Source organism: Lactuca virosa, chromosome 5 (genome assembly GCF_052849685.1).
Source record: "Lactuca virosa cultivar CGN04683 chromosome 5, Lactuca_virosa_CGN04683_v6, whole genome shotgun sequence".
Classification (NCBI taxonomy): Eukaryota; Viridiplantae; Streptophyta; class Magnoliopsida; order Asterales; family Asteraceae; genus Lactuca; species Lactuca virosa.
The window spans coordinates 12,445,859-12,469,687 of record NC_136430.1 but is presented as its reverse complement, the minus strand read 5'-3'; the positions used below and the strand labels follow the sequence as shown (position 1 = coordinate 12,469,687).

Below are 23,829 nucleotides of genomic sequence, written 5' to 3'. Positions count from 1 at the left end.
GGTTCACGGCCAACATGGGTTCACGGCCGTGAACCCTAGTTTGCGGCCGTGAACTCCTTGTGAAGGTGGTTCCGGCTCGATTGCAACTCAATGATCTTAAGTTAATACTTCCTAACACCCAATCCTTGAGTGTACTAGGCTTAGAACTGTCAAACAGACCCTTAACAAAGCTACAAGTTAACAGAAACAAGTCTGACTTTCGATTGAATTGATTGGCTTTACAAGATAGAAATTCTGGGTTGTCACAGAAATCGACTGTATAGTTTTGGGATTATAGGGGAGTCGACGAGTTGTTCTTAGGACTCAGAGAGTCGGTTCTTCGTTCCCCAACCTTCTCTATTATGTAGCAAACTTGTTGAGTCTTGAAGATAACTCAGCCAGTTAGATGTGTTTTGGACTTAAAGGTCAATAACTCGACGAGTCCAAGGATGAACTCGTCGAGTCAATGAGCAAATGTCCCAACTGGATGAAGGAGAACTCGAAGAGTCCAAGGAAGGACTCGACGAGTTCAAATAGAAAGGACTTCAGGAGATGTGGTGCGTCAGACTTCCACGGGGTGAAGGACCTCATTGTATCCAGGAGGTGGATCACATACATGGAGTATGCTCAGTTGACGAGCTTCTGCCCTTAGGGGTCGAAGGTCCGGTATGCTCCAGGTTGTTTGAGGGACCAAGCTCGAGATTGGTGGGAGGCGGTCAGTGATTCTTTGGGAGCCCCAGCCATTGAGCCTATGACTTGGTCGGATTTTGTGACCAGGTTTAGGGCTGAGTTTACACCGGCTGTGGAGCTTCAGTAGGTGGCCAGGGAGTTTATGGATATGAGGCAGACGACTGATTTGGTGGCGGAGATTACTGCCAAGTTTAGGGAGGGCCTTATTGGTACCTCAGTATGCAAGGGATGAGGAGATGCGGAAGACCTGCTATCATGACATGTTGAGAGCTGACATTCAGAAACATGTCAGCTACTCGGCATGCCCGACATTAGATGACATGATTGCGAGGGCGAGGGAGAGGGAGATTGACATTGAGCACATCCGGAGGAGGAAGGCGGAGACTGAGCAGGGTACTGGGGTTTCGGGGAAGAAACCCAAGGGGTTCGACTCTAGGTCGAAGGGCCATCAGGGTCGTAGCCACTGCGGGAAGTGCGACAAGCCACATGAGGGGGTTTGTAGACTAGGGTCATCGGGCTGCTACAAGTGCGGCAAGACTGGGCACTTGGGCAAGGATTGTACTGATCTTACACCTACCTTTCAGACATCAAACCTGATTTTGTTTCATTGCAATTAGAAGGGCCATAAAAAGGCCAACTGCCCGAGATTGATAGCAGCAGTGCCAGTGGCGGCGCCAGCTCCAGCGACCCTGCGGATTACGGATGGCCGACAGGGCAAGACAGATGCTCTGGTGGTGAGGAGTCGAGCCTTCCAACTGACCGTCGAGGAGGCGCGTGTTGCACCTGATGTGGTGAAGGGTATGTTTTCTTCTCCCTAACTCTTATTTCATGTCGGTTATGATATTTATGTACTGTGTTTATGTGTTATAATTAGGATCATTCCATGTGAACGACATCCCAGTTCAGGTGTTATTAGACTCGGGGGCTACCCGATCATTTGTCTCTCTTGCTCTTAGCAAGAGGTTTTGTGAGTCTTCATGCATGTTAGACTATCCTTTAGAGGTTAAGATTGCTGACGACCGATCTGTCCGAGCATCAGAGGTATTCTGTTTGGAGGTGTTGGATACCCTTGATGAGATGGGAGATTCTGAAGTCTCCGTCTGAGATTTGGAGTTTCCTAGGGTTAGCAGACTATTACCGGAGATTTATTCAGGATTTCTGCATGATAGCAGTACCCTTGACCCGACTGACGAAGAAGGCCATTGTGTTTTGCTGGGGGCCTGAGCAGCAGGCAGCATTTGAGACTTTGAGGCAGAGGTTGTGTGAGGCACCGATCTTAGCCCTGCCTGAGGGCGTGGAGCATTTTGTAGTATACTGCGACGCGTCCATTTCGGGATTGGGCACAGTGTTGATGCAGAGAGGGCACATCATCGCCTGCGCCTCGAGGCAGCTGAAGCCTCACGAGGCAAACTACCTGACGTATGATCTGGAGTTGGGGCGGTTGTTTTCGCCCTCAAGATTTGGCGACATTATCTCTATGGGTTCCGTTGTACCATTTACACGAATCACAAGAATCTGAGGTACCTCATGGATCAACCGAATCTGAACATGAGGCAGCGTCGGTGGCTAGATGTGGTGAAGGATTACGACTGTGGGATCCTCTACCACCCGGGGAAAGCCAATGTTGTGGGCGATGCTCTTAGCTGCAAGGCAGCCCCGATCAAAGATATTTGCTTACGGATGACAGTAGTGACTCCGCTTTTGGAGCAGATCTGAGAGGCCCAGAAGGAGGCTATGAAGGAGGAACATCGGAAGAGCGAGCGTATTGTGGGTCAGGTTTCCTCCTTCGATTATGATAGCCGTGGGTTTTTGATACTACACCGTAGAGTGTGGGTTCCATATCATGGAGGTGTGCACCAGGTTTTGATGAAGGAGGCGCATAAATCCGGATTCTCGATTCATTCCGGGGTGACGAAGATGTACAGAGATCTTCGACCTCATTACTGGTGGCCCTGCATGAAGCGGGATGTAGCCTGGTACGTCGAGAGATGCCTGACCTGCAGGAAGGTCAAGGCCGAGCATCAGAGGCCTCACGACAAGAAGTAGTTGTTGGATATCCTCATGTGGAAATGGGAAGATATTACTATGGATTTCGTCACAAAGCTTCCCAGGACCGCACGAGGGGTGGATTCGATTTGGGTCATCGTGGATCGGTTGACCAAGAGCGCTCATTTCATACAGATCCAAGAGAGCATCTCGGCCGAGAAGTTGGCCGATATCTACATCAGAGAGGTAGTAGCTCGACACAGAGTGCCAGTTTCTATGATCTCTGATCAGGACGTACGATTCACTTCCAGATTATGGAAGAATTTCCATGACGAGTTGGGTACTTGTCTTCACTTTAGCACGGCTTTTCACCCACAAACGGATGGTCAGAGCGAGTGGACCATCCAGACCTTGGAGGACATGCTTCGAGCATGCGTATTAAACTTCGGTGGTAGCTGGGATACCTATCTTCCCTTGGCAGAGTTTTCCTACAATAACAGCTACCACGCGAGTATCGACCGTCCTCCCTTCGAGATGTTATATGGGAGGAAGTGCAGAACCCCGATATGCTAGGGTGAGGTTGGACAGAGGGTCATGGGGAGTATCGAGGTGGTACTCAAGACGACAAAAAGGATCCAGCAGGTCCGGAGCAGGCTTCAGACTTCTCAGAGTCGGCAGAAGAGCTATGCTGACAAGCGTCGATCGGACCTGGAGTTTCAAGTGGGTGATAGGGTTCTCCTGAAGGTGTCACCTTGGAAATGTGTCATCCGGTTCAGGAAGCAGGGCAAGTTGGGCCCCAGATACATTGGCCCTTTCAGGGTTGCACCCCGGGTGGGCAAGGTGGCATATAGGTTGGATTTTCCATCCGAGCTTAGTCAGATCCACAGTACCTTTCATGTCTCCCAGCTGCAGAAGTGCCTGGTAGACGACTCTGCGGTGGTGCCTCTAGAGGAAATCCAGGTTGATGACAGCCTGAACTACATCGAGCGACCAGTAGCCATCCTCGACAGGAAGACGAAGGATCTGAGGAACAAGAAGGTCGAGTTGGTGAAGGTGCAATGACAACACCAAAAGGGCTCAAAATGGACTTAGGAGCCGGAGGACGATACGAGGGAGCACTACACTGAGCTTTTTCCGGATGCAGCAGCAGACTTCGAGGACGAAGTCTAAAATAAGTGGGAGAGATTTGTAACGCCCGGTTCCTAGTACGTATTTTAAATAAGAATTATGCATTTTTTTTCAAAGGGACTCGACGAGTTGGAGGACCCAAACTCGTCGAGTAGGAATTGGATATGTGGACGCGGGACTAGAAGTCTACTCGACGAGTCGGGGAGCCTCGACTCGACGAGTAAGCCTACCAGAGTGAAACCCTAAATTTCAGGGTTTGCACCCTATTTAAACACCTTAACACCCCCACTATGGCCTCCCTCATCGCCTCTCTTAGTCCAGAAAACCCTACATCGAAACCCTAACCCATTTTGAGTGTTCTTGAGCCATTTTTGTGTATTGTTGGTGGTTTTGAAGCTTGAGAAGGAAGAAGAAGCTTGGAAGTTCAAGATAAAGCAAGTAGATCCAGAGGTTGTGTTCCATTTCCAACTCTTTTGAGGTATAAAGTTTATACCTTGACCATTCATTTATTAGATTTCTTTTTGGGGTAGTTTAGGGCTTTAAGGAGCCATTTTTGGAACCATTCATGATGCAAGCATGTTTTTGGGCATTGACTTCAGATCCAGAGCCTTTGAGGGACTCCATGACATAAAGGTGCCAACTTTATGGCCATCAGAGTCCCATGCATCCTAGGAACCACTTTTTAGGGCTTTCGTAATTAAATAGCCCATGCATGAACGTAAAGTTTGTAACTTTACGTGTTATATCGACCCTAGTAGGCCAGATCTATGTTTTGGATGCATTAAGCCCGAATGAAATCGATTGAATAGTTTTGGGATCATGGGGGACTCGACGAGTTGTTCTTAGGACTCGGCGAGTCGGGTCTTGGTTCCCCAACCTTCTCTGTTATGTAGCAAACTTGTTGAGTCTTAAAGATAACTCAGCCAGTTAGATGTGTTTTGGACTTAAAGGTCAATAACTCGACGAGTCCAAGGATGAACTCACCGAGTCAATGAGCAAATGTCCTATCTGTATGAAGGAGAACTCGATGAGTCCAAGGAAGGACTCGACGAGTTCAAATAGAATGTCCCGATTCTGTCATAAGGAGAAACTCGGCGAGGTAGAGGGTAACTCGACGAGTCAGATCGCGAATTTGAGTTTCTCTAATTTATGGAACTCGACGAGTTGATGGATCAACTCGGCGAGTTGAGTCAACCAGGATGTTGACTTTGACCAGGGCTTTGACTTTGACTTTGACCTTTATCCAAGATTGACCCTTAAAGGGGATATGAATATAAGGAGTAACTAAAGGAGACTGATATGTGTAGGAGTTTGAGGAGAGTTGATCCCAGCACCGAGGACAGTTCAGTTACTGCACGACATTTAGGCGAGTTACCTTCCAGTAGAAGTGGGTCTAAGGCCACAATGCCGGCCCGCTAGTTGGAGTTGTTTGTTAGATGATTGTCTTTCTAATAATTATCTGGTATGCCTTTATCTGTTATGTTTATGTGCTAGGATGCTCTATGATACATGTTAATAGTAGTAGGGGTGAAATAGTCCCCGGATACCGGTCGAAATATACCGAAGGGGTCGTCAGAACCCATGCATTCAGAGTAGTATGATTATGTTATGTTATTATGTGGTAGTAGTATGGGTGAAATAGTCCCCAGAACCGGTTGAGATAAACCGGAGGGGTAGATCGGACACCCCGGTATGTCTGACAGGGGTAGGTTAGGCACCCCAGTATGCCTAACAGGGTAGGCCGGGCACCCAGATATGCTTGGCAGTATGTGTTGGATTAATGTCTAAGTCCATAACTATATTTGGTATGTACTTGACCCGACCCGGTATGGTCCATTTGGGTTGCACTTCACCGGCACAATTTATATGGATAGTCTTTTGAGAATAGTATATTTATGATTTATATTAATATATTATAAGTTCTAATATATTAATATGGAATCATATTATTTAATTAGTATTGATCAAGAATTAATTTAGAATTAATTAAGTGATCAAAAAGAACTAATTAAATATGGACTCTTATATATATGGAATGGGCCAAGTTCATTTAGGTTGGGCTAAGCTTTCATGGATGGTCCATGGAGCTTTTAACCCATGGATCCTATGTAAATGAAAGGTCATGGGTATTAGGGTTTACATGGATGTAACCCTAATCCTCCATAATATATAAAGGGGTCCTTGGCTCACAAAATTGGCACAAGTGTGTGAAAATAAGAGTGGGCCGATTTTAGTGTGCATACATATTCTCTCAAGTTCTTCCAAGGTGTTTTGGTGATTTGTGATTCCATTTGAGGCTTCCACACTATTGGGGCTAAGCTCTTAAAGCTTGAAGACATCAAGCTACATCAAAAGGTATGTCATCTAACTAGAACTTTGTAGTATAGGTGCTTCATAATATGCTAGTTAGGATGAAACCTTGGAATATTTAATATTTGCATGTATAATAGAGAAAACATAGATCCAATGTTTATAGGGTTGCATGTACACCATAGGAGTGTTAGAATGCTCAAAACCCAACAGTGGTATCAGAGCCATGGGTTGTTTTCTGTTATATTGATGCAAATGTTTTATTTTCAAGTTGGAAAAAAAGGGAAAAAACATGCCGTTTGTCAAATTTTAAGATAATTACTTGTTTTGTGAAAAACGAATTATTTGTAAAATTTGAATCATTTGTTATATGAGTTGAATTAGGTCAAATTTAGTAAAATATAAAATGATATGATTATTTTATTAGTTTTAAAAGTTTGATCTAAATGTTTTAAGGAGTTACATATTTTGTCATAAAATTTTGGAGCTCAAAAGTTTTTTTTTTTAAAGTTGTGATCTTAAGGGTTTTTGAAACTTCCATAAGTTATGGATATGAAAGTTTTTTTTTTAAAAAAAATTGATTTAAAGTTTTTATGGAGTTACAAAATTTGGAGTTAATGTTTTAACGAATTCCATAACTTGTTCTTAAGTTATAGAACATGAAAAGTTTCATCATAAAACAAGTATTTAACTCCATAAGTTATGGAATCCAAAGGTTTTCAAGAGTTACAAAACTTGCCCTCAAGTTTTGGAATTTGGAAAAAGCTTTTTATGAAAAAAAAGAATTGAATTCTAAAACTCTTGGCTTCATAACTTAAACAATTAATTAAATAGTTTTAATTTTGAATTTAATAATTGGAATTATGATGTTTTATTGAATAATTCAAATTAACTCTTATGGACTTTATTAATAGTTAATTAAAGCGTTTAATTAAAAGAGTATTATTAAATCCATAAATAAAGATATGGTTTGAGTTTAATTAAATTAAAAGTTTAGTTTAATTAATAGATTAAACCACCAAGTATTTTAAATGTCTAAAATACACCCTTATACTATTATAATATTAAAAGTTTAATATATTATATGTATAAGAGCAAGTCGTCTTACCAATAGTAGGCCTCATTCACGAAGCCGGTCTATAAGGGGGTATAAGGTTACTGCCTATAAAATGGCAGTTTAATGGGTGTCTACTCTCACCCACCGCTTCCTTGACCGGTGGAGGGTCGTTAACCGAACGGGTAGGACAAGGACTATAATTCTCCCTTCATTAAAAGTATTAATGATAAATACTAAGTAACTAAACTCTTAATAATACCCAATCTTAGTTACTTAGGAAAATGTGAATTTGGTGCTAACCCATGAAATTACACTTTGCACTTTGCTTAAGTCAGTTAGTGGAGCGTGTGTGGTTAACCGGCACACTAGCTTGATTTAACAAGGTAGGCAAAGGGTAACTTAATGTTTATCATAGTATCGGTGGAGCGTGTGTGGTTAACCGGCACATCGATTGAGGGGTAAATATTAAGGGTACCAAGTATATTTGCATGGTTATTTACACCTTGTTTTGTGATCCTCGGCATCCCAGTCACAAAACTTGAAGGGCACACTCGAGATTGAAACATGCCTTTGAAAAGTTCAATGAATCTCAAAAGAATCTAGGAGTTTCAAAACCAATTAAAACCTAATAATACATTTCGTTTATCTTGGTGGAAATTGGTGAATCGTCATTCACCTACCTTCAAATATTTTATAGCTTGGATTACGGCATCCCTCTTCCAAATTATAAAATAGTTTGTTGGGTCCTAGCCTTAATATATCATATTGGGTGTTATATTAAGGACTTAAATCAACTTTACGTGAATTTCTCCCATTGTTGATGTCTGGTTTAGACAACAATGATCTTCCCAAACCAAGCTTTCCTAATGAATATGACTTCCCGAGTTTGGCTCATGGAAGTCATACTTCTCTTCCTCCACCTCCTCCAATTATTCTCCCTAACCCACAAGCTCAAGGTCACTCAAGCCCTAATGGCAAGCAAGGTCTATGTGTGATCACATCTTAGAGATGAAGTCACATATTGACAAGCCGGGAGAGTTGGGTGTCAAAGTCTTGAGAAAGTTGGATGTTCAATCACTTTCTAAGTCACATAGTGAGTTCCTTTGGGACTACTATGAAACAGACTATGACATGAACCTTAATGATCATATCTATTTGCTTGGTGTTGCTGAATCAGCAAATGATTTGGAACGATAGTAAAGCAAATTTGATTAGAAGATCAACTTCCCAAAAACTTTATGGACAGTGACAATGGTGACACTGGAAATCTATAAAAAGCATTCTCTTCCCAATGGAAAGGGATTGGCCATAGTCAACCTGGTTGACCAAATGGTAAAGAGAAATGCTAAGTCTGAGATAGTCCCATTACCAAAGGGTCCATATGTTTATTTTGCCAAAGGAAGGGGCGTTGATTGCAAAGCTGCTAAATTTACCTAAGGATGTTAAAGTCAATAAGTTTGACTCTACATCAGGTAGAACCCATTATCTAACTCTGTTAAGTTCTATTCTGAGATCCTCATTACATGATGTGACTGGGTCACATGTTGATGTTTTAAGAATCAAAGAATAGAGAGAAATATTAAAGGAAGTATATGCTGATTCTGATCGCGAAGGTGGATTTCGATCGCATCAGAATTTTGAGCAGTTGCCTAAGAAGTTATGATATATTGCTAAAGAAATAGATAACAACAATTTTCCATGTGGATTGTAAGGATAAGTTTTTCCGCAAAGTTTTAAAATAAAAGAAAATTGTTTAATTTTGTTTATTTGAAGTATCCTTACAATGGCATTTGTGGAAAATTGTTGCTTATATGATTCCACTGACAACAATATTGGAAAATGGATTTGATTCTTTCATTTGTGGTAGTGTCTAAATTTACCAAATCAGGAAAGTTCCTCATCACCCAAGTTTCAATTGGACCGAAACTTGGAATCATGCAAGTTGAATAGTATGATGAATGAGAATTTCAAGCATTGGAAAATCAAGACTAATTACTTGTTCACATGGATGTGTGAGTCAAGTGAAGGACTAAAGGGATCGAGTACACATTCTTGTGCACTGGTCATGTCCACCACAAAGCTCGTTAAGACTATTTGATTTACTAAAGTTTAGTAAATATAGTTATACTTACAAGTTTAAGTATAATTCTGAAACATTGGAAAAGTCTCAATGTATGGCAGAACGAATGGGAAGAATCAAATTAGGCAGAAAGATAAAAGTTTCTCAAATCTGAAAAGATGGGAGAGTACTTTAGTATCATGTTTGTGATCATCTTAATGATTTAGAAATCATATCACAATTAGTCCTCTAAAGGTCTTCTTAGTGCATTCTTATGACTAAGAAGAGGAGTCATGAATTGTTGAAATGGTTAGATCAGGAAGATGAGTCATACTTCATTCCAAAACAATTCTTAGAGTCATACTCCAAGATTGTAACTTGAGTGACATATCTTAAAGAAAGGTTTAAAACACTTGTCAAATGTAAGAGTAAAAGTGTCCTACTCTTGTACATTTGAAATTGGTAAGTTGTGATGTTTTGGATAAAACAAAGACCAACTAAGGCCAATTGTGTGAAGTGTTTGTCTTGATAAAGAATCCGCACTATCTCTTGAATATTTGGCAAGATAGTCTTATATGTCAAGAGGATAGTGGGAGTCTTAAAGATCCTAAAAAGCGATCATGAGACGATAATATCTTATATTCTTAAAACCTAGAGATATGAGTTGTTACTATGAGTTGGTTATACATTGATTGCACGAAAACGCATTAATAACTCGATGTTATAAAACGTGCCTTTGTGTATGATTCAAAAAGTAGTAGAACAAGCCATATGAGTCGAAGTTTATCCATTCTTTTTACCTTCGGGATAAAAGCGATATCTGTGGGCCCCTCGATGATTTAGCGATGACACATGTGAGTGCTTGGCCAAGCCAGGACTGATTTGATTTGTTCAATCAGTCAGTCATCATAAATCGAAAATCGGGAAACAACAAATGGACAGAGAGAATGATTATAATCCATGTCTCAGTCCATATGATATCTAGAATGGAGGAATATATGATCCCTTATCTAATGGACAAGTCATTTACAAGGTCCGAGTTCGATAGCGGCTTTAAGAGCTACGATTGCTATTTAGGTTTTGAAGTCATACTTAATAATAGTTTTAGACTTATCCAAGTAGGAGACTGTTGGATTAATGTCTAAGTCCATAACTATATTTGGTATGTACTTGACCAGACCCGGCATGGTCCATTTGGGTTGCACTTCACCGGCACAATTTATATGGATAGTCTTTTGAGAATAGTATATTGATGATTTATATTAATATATTATAAGTTCTAATATATTAATATGGACTCATATTATTTAATTAGTATTGATCAAGAATTAATTTAGAATTAATTAAGTGATCAAAAAGAACTAATTAAATATGGACTCTTATATATATGGAATGGGCCAAGTTCATTTAGGTTGGGCTAAGCTTTCATGGATGGTCCATGGAGCTTTTAACCCATGGATCCTATGTAAATGAAAGGTCATGGGTATTAGGGTTTACATGGATGTAACCGTAATCCTTCATAATATATAAAGGGATCCTTGGCTCACAAAATTGGCACAAGTGTGTGAAAATAAGAGTGGGCCGATTTTAGTGTGCATACATATTCTCTCAAGTTCTTCCAAGGTGTTTTGGTGATTTGTGATTCCAATTGAGGCTTCCACACTATTGGGGCTAAGCTCTTAAAGCTTGAAGACATCAAGCTACATCAAAAGGTATGTCATCTAACTAGAACTTTGTAGTATAGGTGCTTCATAATATGCTAGTTAGGATGAAACCTTAGAATATTTAATATTTGCATGTATAATAGAGAAAACATAGATCCAAGGTTTATAGGGTTGCATGTACACCATAGGAGTGTTAGAATGCTCAAAACACAACAGTATATTATAGAATGGTATGTGTTATGATGGGGGAACTCACTAAGCTTTGTGCTTACGGTTTACATTTTTCGGTTTCAGGTATTTCCTCTTCGAAGGGAAAGGAGTCGGCTCGGTAGCAACGCATCACTCCATTATTTTCCGCACTATGATGTTCTTGGGATTGTAATCTGACATTATTATTCCATGATATGTTTTATGACATTTGACTTATGGGTTTATGGGTTGGATATGATATTATGATGTTTTCAGTAAACTGTTTTATAAATTGCTTAATTAAAAACAAAATTTTTGGTCTTGAAATTTGGGATGTTACATGTGCCACAACCTCCCTAATGTATATTCCGGCCAACTTCTCAGCAGAGATACTCTCCTGAATCAGAATAAAATGTGTGCTTTTGGTCAATCAATCCACGATTTAGTGTTTGGACCCCATTTAAGCACCTTATAACCCTAATACCTCTTCCATGATCAACCTCCTTCGTCCCAAAGCAGCTTCCATGAAACCTTAATCCCTTTTTAGAGAATATTAAGCCTTGTGTGTGTTTGGGTATGTGTTGGGTGCATCTTGAAGAAAGAAGAACCCTTTGGAGAGGCCCTTGTTGATTTGAAGCTTTTAGATCCAAAATCTATTCACCTTCATCATCTTCCAGAAGGTATAAAGTCTCAATCTTGGCGATTCTTTGTTTATATCTAGGATAGTTAGGGTTTTGGCAAATTTTGGTCCCTTGATTTGATTCATGTGAGTATAAGCTACTCTAAAAGTTTAGAATAGTAGATCTTGATGTTTTTGAGGTCCATTGTTCATAAAAATGGCATCTTGATAGATTTAGATCTACCATGCAAGAGTTGATGGTCATATTATGAAGTTAGAGTGTTTGAAATGGATGTTGGGCCTCTTTGAGCCATGCAAAGGCATCAAGTTGACGAATTTATCATTTAAGACGTTTCCGAAGAACTAGATCTATGATTTGGATGTTTGGACTTAAGGAATTAAGTTCTTAATAAGAGTTTTGGCAATCAGAGGCGTACATAGGCGTACGCTCATCGTAACGCGTTTTAGCCTCGTTTTCCCTTTCTATGAGAGCTTGTTTGTTGGGCGTAAGAAGGTGGTACGCTTACCGTACTCACCAGGAGCCTTTTTGGACCATTTCTTGGGCGTTAGGTCTTTTGGGCTTGGGCCATGGCTTGTTGTGCCTATGGTAGGAAGGGTAAAATGGTCTTTTACCCTTTGTGAGAGGGTTTGTGATTGGCCTTATAGTTATGGTCATTACCCTGATTATTTATTAGAGTTAGTTTTAAGATGTTCATTTGAGGAGTCATCGTAGCAACAGTCTGTTTGTGTGACTGTTCATTATTTGATTGAGGTGAGTCTTCTCACAGTTTTCAGAAGGTTGAAGGCACTAATGTCGGCCCATTGATTATTGTTATTAGAATGCTAGCTGTCTTTGTGACTCTTGCATGTATTGTACGTGTTTGTATGTATATTGAGCGTGGCTCGATGCCAGGCGGGGCCTGATGAGTGTGTTAGGCGGGGACCGTCGCATGTTGCTGACATATTTGTACTGGGTGGGGCCCAATGTTGGGCGAGGTGTAACACTGTGACAACCCGAAATTTCTATCTTGCACAAACCATTCACTTCAATCAAAGTCAGACTTGTTTCTGCTAACTTTTAGCACTGTTTAGAGTCTGTTTGAGCATTCTGAGCCTAGTGCACCAAAGGAATGAGTCAAAGGAAGTGCCAATTGAAGTTGTAACCTACCAAACAAGCCATAAACCCTCAAATGAGGAGTTTACGGCCAGGGACCATGATTTTACGGCCATAAACTCATGGTGGCCGTAAACTCCATACTATATATATGGCCCTTAGTCATTTTCAATCACTTTTCACATTTCAAGCCTAGAAATCGGATTTTCTCTCAAGTATCTTAAGAACGTTCATCGAAATCTTCAATATAGTAAGTAATCTTTCCAATTTCAACTTGATATCCTTCCATATCTAGTGAATATACATGATTTTATCCATGAAATCTCTTCTTTTGGTTAGATCATCAAGTGTTCTTCATTTCACCAAGAACACACTAGTGTTTTTAGACCTTAATCACCCTTTCAAGCTTCTATATCGTAAGCACTCTCCCCTAAGCTTGTTGTATACTTGTAATACTTGAAGAACACTTAGAAAACATCCATTTGACAAGAACAAAAGGTGTTTACGGCCAAGACAATCTCCCTTGGTCGTAAACCCTTAAAATGGTGCCATATTGACCCTAAACTCTTCTAGGAGCTAAACTTGTGAACTAGAATACTTCTTGGAAGACCATTAGACCTTTAAAGCATCTAGAATTCAAGAACAAAAGGTGTTTACGGCCAAGACAATCTCCCTTGACCGTAAACCCTAATTAGTGTGGCATAAGGACCATAACTTCTTCCTAAGGCTTAGACAAGAGACTAGAACACCTCCTTCATGATTGTAAGACCTTAACACACAAAATGGTACAAATTACCATGAGTTTACGGCCGTAAACTCATTGGGCCGTGAACCCATGGGTCGTAAACTCATGTTGGTAATGCCATTTGGGCTGTAAACTCCTATGTGAGGCCCTACATCCCTTATATGCAACCCTATGTGGTTTAACACTTCATTACAAGTGTTTCCTAGTCCCTAAGGTTGTTCCATTTCATGATTAGTTGTTATAAACACTAATTAGATGCATATATGTGTCATTTTATGCTAAATAGGATCCGTGTGTGCTCAAGTCTTCACTTGACACTTAGCATCCTTTACCGATCTTACATTCGCATCACTCACTACAGGTGAGTTCATACCCATTTAACTTATCTTTTAAATGATTTTAAATGCTTTTATGGGGGGGAATACAAGTATAAAACATATTAGTTATAAATTTAATCACATATGATTTATAGCTGTGTTTCAAACAAAGGATTTCTTATACTTTAACTGTGTTTCAAACAAAGGATTTCTTCTACTTTAAACTGTCTTATCAACCAAACTGCTTTTAAATCGTTTTACAAATTGACATCAAGTCATCAATATTTATTATTAAACTCTTCAAATGTTTTACAAAACTTCTTTTTAAACTTATATATTGTCAAATGCATGTCTATATATGTATAGTTATATAAGTAATGTTTAAAGGACTTAGGACTGATAACTCGCTTTATTTCCTTTTACTTGTTTGGATGTGGCCTTAGGGTATCGGTTGTTTGTCCGAATGTCGTCTAAATATTAGTTATATATTATGTGTACATATATAGATATAAAAGTACTATCAATCAGTTCAGTACCTTTGGGTAGCAAGGGCATACCTTCATTCATTCACACTACAGAAATTACTAGTAAACTATAATAGGTATAGTTTAGGAGAATACTATCATATACATATACTATAACGAGAAACAATACTTACTATAAAGAGAAACAGATAGAGAATACTATAACGAGAAACAATACTTACTATAAAGAGAAACAGATAGAGAATACTATAACGAGAAACAATACTTACTATAAAGAGAAACAGATAGAGAATACTATAACGAGAAACAATACTTACTATAAAGAGAAACAGATAGAGAATACTATAACGAGAAACAATACATACTATACACTATACAAGATAACATACTATGATGAGAAACAAAGAGAACATACTACATACTAGACAGAGAGAACATACACTACACTAGTACATACAATACATATACAAGAATACTATATCATAATGTGAGATACTACTTCAAGGCATAGCATAACTGCTATGGCTCGTTTTGTAACCAGAATCTACTGGAGGGAGAGCGTGAATTTGCGTATAGATCTATATTGTATTGACTATCCTACACCTTGATGCTCGCTACAGTGGGACTTGCAAGTCTACGGGTGCCAAATGTCATTTCTTCCGACGTCTTTCATCATTGTGTTTTAGTCAGTTAGTATGGTAACAACCTCATCACATTATACCTAAATTAAACCATTGGTTTTAATGTAGTTATTACTTCAGTAGTTAATACAAATAATACTACAATACACATACATTTCCCATTATATTCAAATTGTGATCTTCTCACATAAAGGGTAATATAAAACTATATTTTGGTAATAATAGTCATATTTGGGAAAAGCATCCACTTTTATAGAGAAACAAACATACAAAACAGTCGGGTCTTGGTAGAAGACTACTTTTTATACTAGTAGAAAATATAGGACTTTCTAGGAGTTTTCTAACATATACAAACATTTACATTGAACATTTACAAACTTTTTCAGTAAACTTATACAAACATTGACACTAAATACTTATGAACTCGCCAACTTAAATGATGATCTACGCTTTTAAAATAACTTGTATTATCGGGTCATCAGTAGACAGGTACAGTCGACCAGGTTTTGAGAAGACGGAGCATGTTCAAGACTCGTCTTTTATTTTGATTACTTGTTTTGGTGTTTTATTACTATGAAAGAACACACTTGTATCAAATTATACTATTAATGCAATGGATGATGTTGTTGCTTGTTTACTACTTTGCATTGTTATGATACTGTACATGACGTCCTCTGCCCCCGAACGTTTCCGCCGTTCCGGTTTTGGGGTGTGACAAACACCCTATTTCGAATCATTTCATAATTCGGGGCAGTGACCCGAAGACCGGTTATCATAACTCTTAGGGCATTTGGGAAAGATACCTAGACCCCTTTGATTATGGACAATGTAGGTTAGATGATATGGGAGTTCGGCTTATGTTTTGGAGTTCAAGTGTATATCGGTAAAGTGGCAGTTCGGGCCTTCTATGGATTTTGGATTTTAGTTCAGAAATTTTTATGGTAAGGGGGAGTTGATAAGTGTAGAGTTTCTCATTAGCTTTCTTTGGATATAAGAACCGTCGAAATCAGATTTAGAACGAAGAAGTTATGGCTTTCGGAAGTTTGGTGGCTTTAAGTCTAAGCCTGGTATGATGGGCGTACATGGGGAGTACGATGGGCGTACTAGGCAGGAGGATCGCGGGCACCTTATGGAGTGTGTTGGTCGTATTGGAAGCATTGCTTGGCTTGGAGCTTGTGGATCCAAGCTCTAATCATCTTCATCAACTCCCAGGAGGTATAAAGTTTCTAACTTGATGACTCTATGTGTTAGATCTAGTCTAGGGTATGTTTTGGGTTTATTTTGGTCCTTAGATTCATCCTTGTGAGTATGAGCTACTCCAAGAGCTTAGAATGTTGGATCTTAGCACTTCTGAGGTTGTGGGTGCATAAAAATGTCATCTTGATGGGTTTGGGTGAGTCGTTATTAAGTTGGTATTTATATTATGGGTTTAGAAGGATAAAAACGGGGTTTAGGTCCCATTAAGGCATGCAAGGGAGTAAATTTGGCAACTTTATGGTTTAAGACCTTATCTAGGGATCATATATGTGTTTGGACGACTTGACTTAACCCAATAAGAGCTTAATATGGACTTTTGGGCCTCTGATGAGTACGTTGGGCGTACGTAGGAGTATGCTCAGCGTAATGCTTGTATCACCCATCGACTGCTTGTACGTGGTGCTTCAGGGTGAGTCTGTGAGTCTTACATCCCCAGGGTGTCCATTTTGGGCGTTTTAGGGTTTGTGCCTTTTTGGGCCATTAGACTTCTAACTTTGGGCCATGGATAGACTATGGGCTTTCTTGGAATTAGGTCCATGATGGTTTTTGGGCCCAATTAGGAAGTTGGGCCATATTGGGTCTTGGGATGTCATTTAGGAAATTCGGCTTGTTGAGCAAATGGGTTGGACCTTGGTTTTGGGCCAAGTACAAAAAGGGTAAAATGTTATTTTACCCTCGATACTCGACAAGTAATTTAGATTATTGATTATGGGTCGAGATCCAATTATTAATTGGATATTAATTTATGGTGGTAGCGCGTGGGGATTTTCCAGATCAGCAGACCGAGATCTTATTTGAGAGATTCAGTTGCTAGAGTTGAGTTTCCTCACTGTGTTTGGTGGGTCGAAGGCATCAATGTCGGCCCATGGTTTATTATGATTAGGATGTTAGATGTTTGCGTGACTCTGCATGTATGTCTTTTGATATGTTTACCGGGAGGGGCCCGATGTAAGGCAGGGCCTGATGATTATATTGTATGCTATTTATCTTTGTGATTTTTGCATGTGTTTATGTGTTTGTATGTTTACAGGGCGGGGCCTGATGACTGACAGATCTGTTCCGAGTGGGGCCCGATGACGGACGGGGCCCATTATTTGTTTGATATGTATGGTATGTAGTATTTTGAGGAACTCACTAAGCTTTGTGCTTACGGTTTTTAGTTTATGTTTCAGGTACTTCTGGTTCGAAAGGGAAAAGCTCGGGATGACTGCATTGCACACACCACATTGTTCCGCATATTACATGACTTTGATGTACTTGGATGTTTATTGATACACTCTGATTCATTATGGTTTTTATGATATTGTTTTGGATAATAGTTTTATTAATTTAAAAATTGAAATTTTTAGTCTTAATATTTGGGACGTTTCAAGTTGGTATCAGAGCCTTAGTTTGAGGGATTTAGGCATACTTTGGGTATTTCTGAACTCAAACTGAGGGTTTGGTAGATTTTTTTCAAAAAGAAATGTTTTATAAAAAGGGGTTTTCTAATAAAAGAAGAAGGGTGTGGTGCATGCAATCGACCGAGCTCCGGGTAAGTTTTCCCAAAATACTCATACATCTTTTATGATATGTGTTGGGTATTAGGTGTTGCGTCATTGGCCTTACAATATTTAGTCCAACATGTACACGGTTTTGGGCCTGTCCAGCCGTCTCATTTATTAGGGTTTATGTATATATAGTGCATGCATGCACCGTATGTCGTAAATGCTTTTGATCTCAAGTAATCTTTTGTAAACCCTAATCACGCCTCTACAGTAGAAGTTCTTTGTCGAGCTCTTCTGAGGCTATGAAGCTTAATCATTCAACTTATTTGAATCATTGTCATGTTCTTATTTACATACTGTTTTTATGAATCTTGTCGATCATTAAGGGTTTTATCCCAACAATTGCTATCAGAGCAGGAGACTGTGTAATCTCTACGCATCTCTTCTGTTAAAAGAAGATATTAGGGTTTTCGTTAATATTGGATCTTGATTAGTCATCATCTTTGTGTTCTTGACGCCGTGATCTCAATATTACCTATATTTTTACATGTCTGATTCTTAAACAGGTTGCAAAGATCTTGTCAAAATGTCGCATGAAAAATCTCAGATCAATTCCATCAACAATATTGGGTCAACAACAAGGATTCCCATCCTCTTTTCCAGCGAATATGAAGTCTGGGCACTTCACTTTGAAGACTATGTTCTAGGGTTAGAAGACAATGGTTATTTGATCTGGCAAGCTATCACTGTTGGAGCTTTCATTCACTCTGGAACAAAAAGGGAGATTAAAACTCAATCTGATCTCAATCGACTTCTTCTTGAAGTCAAGGAAGTTCCTAATGATGAGAAAGAAAAACTGCAGAGCAACATCAAAGCAATGAGAATCATCAGATTCACATTGCAGGCCAATACATTCCATCTTGTTAGTTATTGTGACACTGCCAAAGCCATATGGGACAGACTTAAAGAGCTTTACTCAACAGATGAAGATCTAGAGCATTCTAATCAAACGCTATTGCTCTCTGAATTTGATGCTTTTACGCAAAAGGCTGAAGAAAATCTTAGTCAAACATTTAATTGCTACAATCATCTTTTGAGTAGGATGACAAAACATGGCTATGGACGTGAAATCATCGAGCAGAAGGTAACATTTATGAATGGGTTAAGGTATGAATGGATGGCGGTGGTATCGACGGTGAAAGCTCACGAGCAGTTAAGATATTACACCTTAGCAAAACTGGTAGGTATTCTGAAGTCACATGAAAGCGAAGTGACTAAAGAAGCGAAAGTTGTGTATAGCATGGGCACATTGGCTCTGGTTGTAAAGGGGAAGCAAATTGTTGAGGATGAAGGCGAGACTAATCTCTCTGATACTGAGCTTTCAAATGAAGAGTTCGCTCTAATGGTATCGAATCCCAGGAGATTCGCAAAGAAGAAGTTTCCCTCCAAAAACCCAAACTGGCAGGGACGCTACAGTTCAGAAAAAGCGAAGGAGGAGAAAGTGAATAGCTTCCAGAAGGAAGAAGAAAAGAAAGAAAAATTGCTTGCAGGTGATTCAGGCTATGACTGCAACTATTGTCATGGTAAGAATCATTTGGCTAAAGAGTGCATGCTGAGGCGATTGAAGGAGAAGAAAGAGGGAAAAGATGATGAGGCCTACTATCTGCGCAAGCTTGTGGAAATAAAACAGAAAAAGAAAGCTGATAAGTCTATGCCTGCTTTGATTGTGCAGGGTAATGATGAGGATGATGAGTTTGGTGGAGTGGAGGTATGGTCCACTGATTGAGAGGATGAAGAAGTTAGAAGACCCACTCATGGAAAGAGCTTTGTGGCGAATGAAAAGGATTCGCATATGGGCGGAAGGTGTTTTGTGGTGACAAATGACGTGTCACAAATACGAGGGTATGCAATAGATGGAGGACAAGAAGAAGCGAATGGGAGAAAGGATGATAGCTGCTTCACTACGAAGCCAATTCTTGCACAAATCAGCGAATGTGATTAGCTGATTAATAAGGTACATTCCATTCTTGAATCTCTTAATGTTCCTATATCTAATTACGAAACCGAGTTAAACGATTTAAAATTCACCTTTTCAAGTATAAGTGAAAGTTTAAAACAAACTCGCGTAACAAACTCTAACATAACCGATCAAATCAGCAGGGTGTCATCAAAAAGTGAGGAACGAAGGATGTGGATAGAGAAGATAGAGTCTGAGCTTTCTAGGTCTAGGGACGAGTCTATTTATTTACAGCGAGACAATTTAAAGCTTTTAAAATAACATAACATCTTTTGTTTGATTGCTAGGAGGCTTTATTTTAATATCACTCAATTGCATTTGGATTGTGAAATTGGTAAGAAAATTCATAAGATGATCTTGCCATTTTTAGAATTAAAGGAAGATGAAATTGATGTTGATTGTTATCAATGTGAATCCATCGTCTCATCGGACGAAACCTCAGAGGCTTATAAAATTAGACATGACAAAATTGAATCACATATTCAGTCCAAGGACCACAAGGACATGCTGAGACAGTTACTCGATGAAAATGACAAGTTAAAGATCAAAACCGAAACTGTACAGAAATTTGATTCATTGAGTTCAAATAATAAATTAAATGTTGAAAATGTTTCTGAATTCGATGAGGATAGTGAGATGAGTGAAATATCTGTAGAAGATGAGGTTGACTGCTCGCAGTTCCTTAAAAACGAACCTGAAAAAGCGAAGGCTCTCGTTTCATAAAATTCGGTTGAATTCGCACGACATTGTCAAAATAATCCAAAGGTTCTGAAGGAAGTTGCGACTGTCTTTCCAAAGGTCCAAACGACACCTAACCAAGTTTTTGCAGTCAATGGACTGTCTAAAGGTCAAACAGTTGAACTAACATGCTTAGTCGAAACTGATAATGCTAATGGGTGTGATGAGCACTTCTGGTCTGCCCCGATTGACAATGCAGACGAAACAGTAGGTCTATCTAAGAAGACCTCTTGGAGAGTTAAAGGGAGGTATGTTGCTGAACCTTTAAATAAGGTTAACACCACCTATGAAAAGGGAAGTTCCGGTGGAACCAAAGACAATCTCACCAGTAACTCCTCGGTTCAAGAAAACACTCCTGTGTGAAAATCAAGGGCAAAAGCGAATGTTCATAAATCTGCTGAACAGTTCGCATCACAAAAACGTCAACGAAACACAAGATACAACAAAAATCTGCAGTAACGAAAGCAGTTTTAGAAGTCAAGAAATCCAAAACTACGTTCACCATGAAAAGCGTTTCAATCCTAAAACGAACGTTGAATCATATGCTAATTCTAAAAGCCAAAAATTCTCTTCAAACGCTAATCCAAAAGGCTTCTCATCTCGTAAGTCTCACAGCCCTCAGAATACAATACATACAATTCATCACCGATCCTCTGTCTCCAAACCATCATATTCTTCAAACCGTAAGTATTCTCCCAAAACCACCTTCGTCTCCAAATCTAGAGCTTCGCACTCTTCCACCTCCTCGCGGCACGATAAAGGGAAGATGAAGATAGTTTCAGAGTCCCACACTCCTTTTAGATGAAAGGAGGAAGAGCGAAAGTTTGTTAAAAATCAAATTAAAAACAAAAAAACAAAAACAAACGAACATGAAAGAAGCGAACAAGAAAGATAATCGTATCAAAGTTCTCACAATAAAGAAGAAAGACCAAACCACCTTAATAAAACGAACTTTTATGGTTGATCTCTCTATTGCTTATCCTGTTGTTGTAAAAGGCTCACAAGGACCCAAACACCTTTGTGTTCCTAAATCTGCTTAATTTTTGCAGGTTATACGTGACGAACAGTTCGACACTGAGTGGTATATCGACAGTGGCTGTTCGTGTCACATGACAAGAAGAAGAGAGGAGTTGAGAGAATACAGGGAACTGAAGGATGGTGGTCTTGTGAAGTTTGGCAACAATGCACTTGAGGAAATCAAAGGGTATGGCATGATAACGAATGGCGAATTCTCAATTTGGAAAGTGTCATATGTTGAAGGACTGCATCACAACTTAATAAGTGATTCACAGTTGGTTGTTGGTACTGGGTTAAAGGTCTCGTTTGACGATGAAGGATCTGAAATTACTGAAAAGAAGTCTAAAATAGTGCTGCTTAAATCAAAACGCAAAGGCAAGATGTATCCATTGAATATCAATCCGATACGAGGGAAGCCTTCTATCTATCTACTCACTAAAGTTGCTTTAGACGATAGTTGGTTGTGGCATAGGAGACTTTCGCACCTCAACTTCAAAGATATCAACAAGCTAGTTCTTGGTGATCATGTGCGAGGTCTTCCTCTCTTGAAATATGACAATGATCACCTCTGCGCTGCCTGCGAAATGGGGATGCAAAGCAAGAAAAGTCATCCAACTAAAGTGAACACAAAGGTTCTTGAGCCACTCGAACTACTTCACATCGATCTTTGTGGACCATCTGCAATCGAAAGCATCGGCGGTAACAAATATATTCTCATTATTGTAGATGATTTTACACATTTCACTTGGGTGTTCTTTCTTAAGCAGAAATCTGAAACAACTTCTAAGCTCCAAGACTTTATCAAGCAGATTGAGTTACAGCTACGAAAGCTGGTTCGCAATGTTCGAAGCGATAATGGCCTGGAATTTAAGAACCAAGCGTTCGATGCTTTTCTCACTAATAAGGGAGTATCTTACAATTTTTATGTTCCCTATACTCCACAAGAAAATAGGGTCGTTGAAAGACGAAACCGTTCGTTGTGTGAAGCAGCCAGGACCATGCTTTCGTTCGTATCACTGCCTCTTTACTTCTGGGCTGATGTCGTTGCGACCGCTTGCTTTACACAAAACAGATCGCTTCTCAATAAAAGATTTGTTGTCACTCCCTATGAAATTATCAATAAGCGAAAGCCTAATGTCAAGTTCTTCCATGTTTTCGGTTCTAGGTGTTTCATTTTCTATTCAAAGGAAAAACGGAATAAGTTTGATGCAAAGGCTGATAAAGGCATTTTTCTGGGATATTCGCTTAAGTCGAAAGAATATAGGGTTCTAAACAAACGATCCAAAAAGATTGAAGAAACCTATTATGTTACGTTCGATGACAATTTCTTAAAGAAGACAAAAGGGAATGATAGTCAAGCTGAAGAGATCTTTCCTCAAACGAACCAGGCGACCATTCCCTTGGCCAATCTTTATGAAGAATTCATGCTTTTATTTGACGAACCAGAGAAGGCCATCACTTCTGAAGCAAAGGCAGCTGATAATAAGATTGATGAATTGGAGAAGATGATTGATGATGCTGCAAAAGACATGCACAATCAGCCATCACCAACGAACATGCCTCAAGCCACGAGCACTTTAATCCAGGGGAGAACTCTAACTCCAATGCAATTCCTCAGAGGGGGCAACCTACTCCACAAGAAACGAACACTCCACCACCGGAGGAGGGTTACACTTCGTCTCTTTCTCTTGATCCACCCACTGATTCGAATGACTCTCTTCCCACAGTGTCTCTTGAACCTCCACTCGCAGGAGATACTTTAATTCCTGAAGAAGAGGACCACTCGTCATTTGAGGGGAGAATAAGGATGTGAATGACGATTCAGATGTTCAATCTGAATTCGAACACGTGAATGCTGAAATAGATCCATTTTCTGATCCAAATTACCCTCCGCTAACAAAATGGACCAAAGATCATCCAAAAACACAAGTGATTGGTGAATCATCTGCAGGAGTTCTTACAAGATCTCAACTAAAAGCGAAACAGACTTTCCTATTCTCTCAAGTGGAATACTGCATGTTTAATTCGTTCGTCTCAGATATTGAACCTAAAACTGTCAATACTGCTCTTGATCACTCTGATTGGGTACAGGCAATGCAAGACAAGCACAATGAGTTCGAAAGAAATAAGGTTTGGAGATTGATTCCCACTCCAAAGGATGCATCTGTGGTTGGTCTGAAATGGGTGCTTCACAACAAAATGGACAAAGAAGGCAATGTCATAAGGAACAAAGAGAGACTCGTAGTTAAGGGATACTATCAGGAAGAAGGCATCGATTATGAAGAAACCTTTGCTCCTGTCGCAAGGTTGGAATCTGTTTGCATCTTCTT

General features: G+C 39.6%; 1 protein-coding gene across 1 annotated transcript in view; it reads left to right on the top strand.

The window, feature by feature from the left end:
- LOC145111001 (uncharacterized) overlaps positions 1–23,262 on the top strand; it is an 85,056-nt gene extending 61,794 nt beyond the window's left edge. The window contains exons 2-5 of the mRNA XM_079047305.1: positions 18,294–19,460; positions 20,115–20,302; positions 21,532–21,939; positions 22,267–23,262. Coding sequence (XP_078903431.1) covers positions 18,294–19,460; positions 20,115–20,302; positions 21,532–21,939; positions 22,267–23,262 — 2,759 coding nt within the window. The remainder of the gene's footprint in view (positions 1–18,293; positions 19,461–20,114; positions 20,303–21,531; positions 21,940–22,266) is intronic.
- Positions 23,263–23,829: the final 567 nt, after the last annotated feature.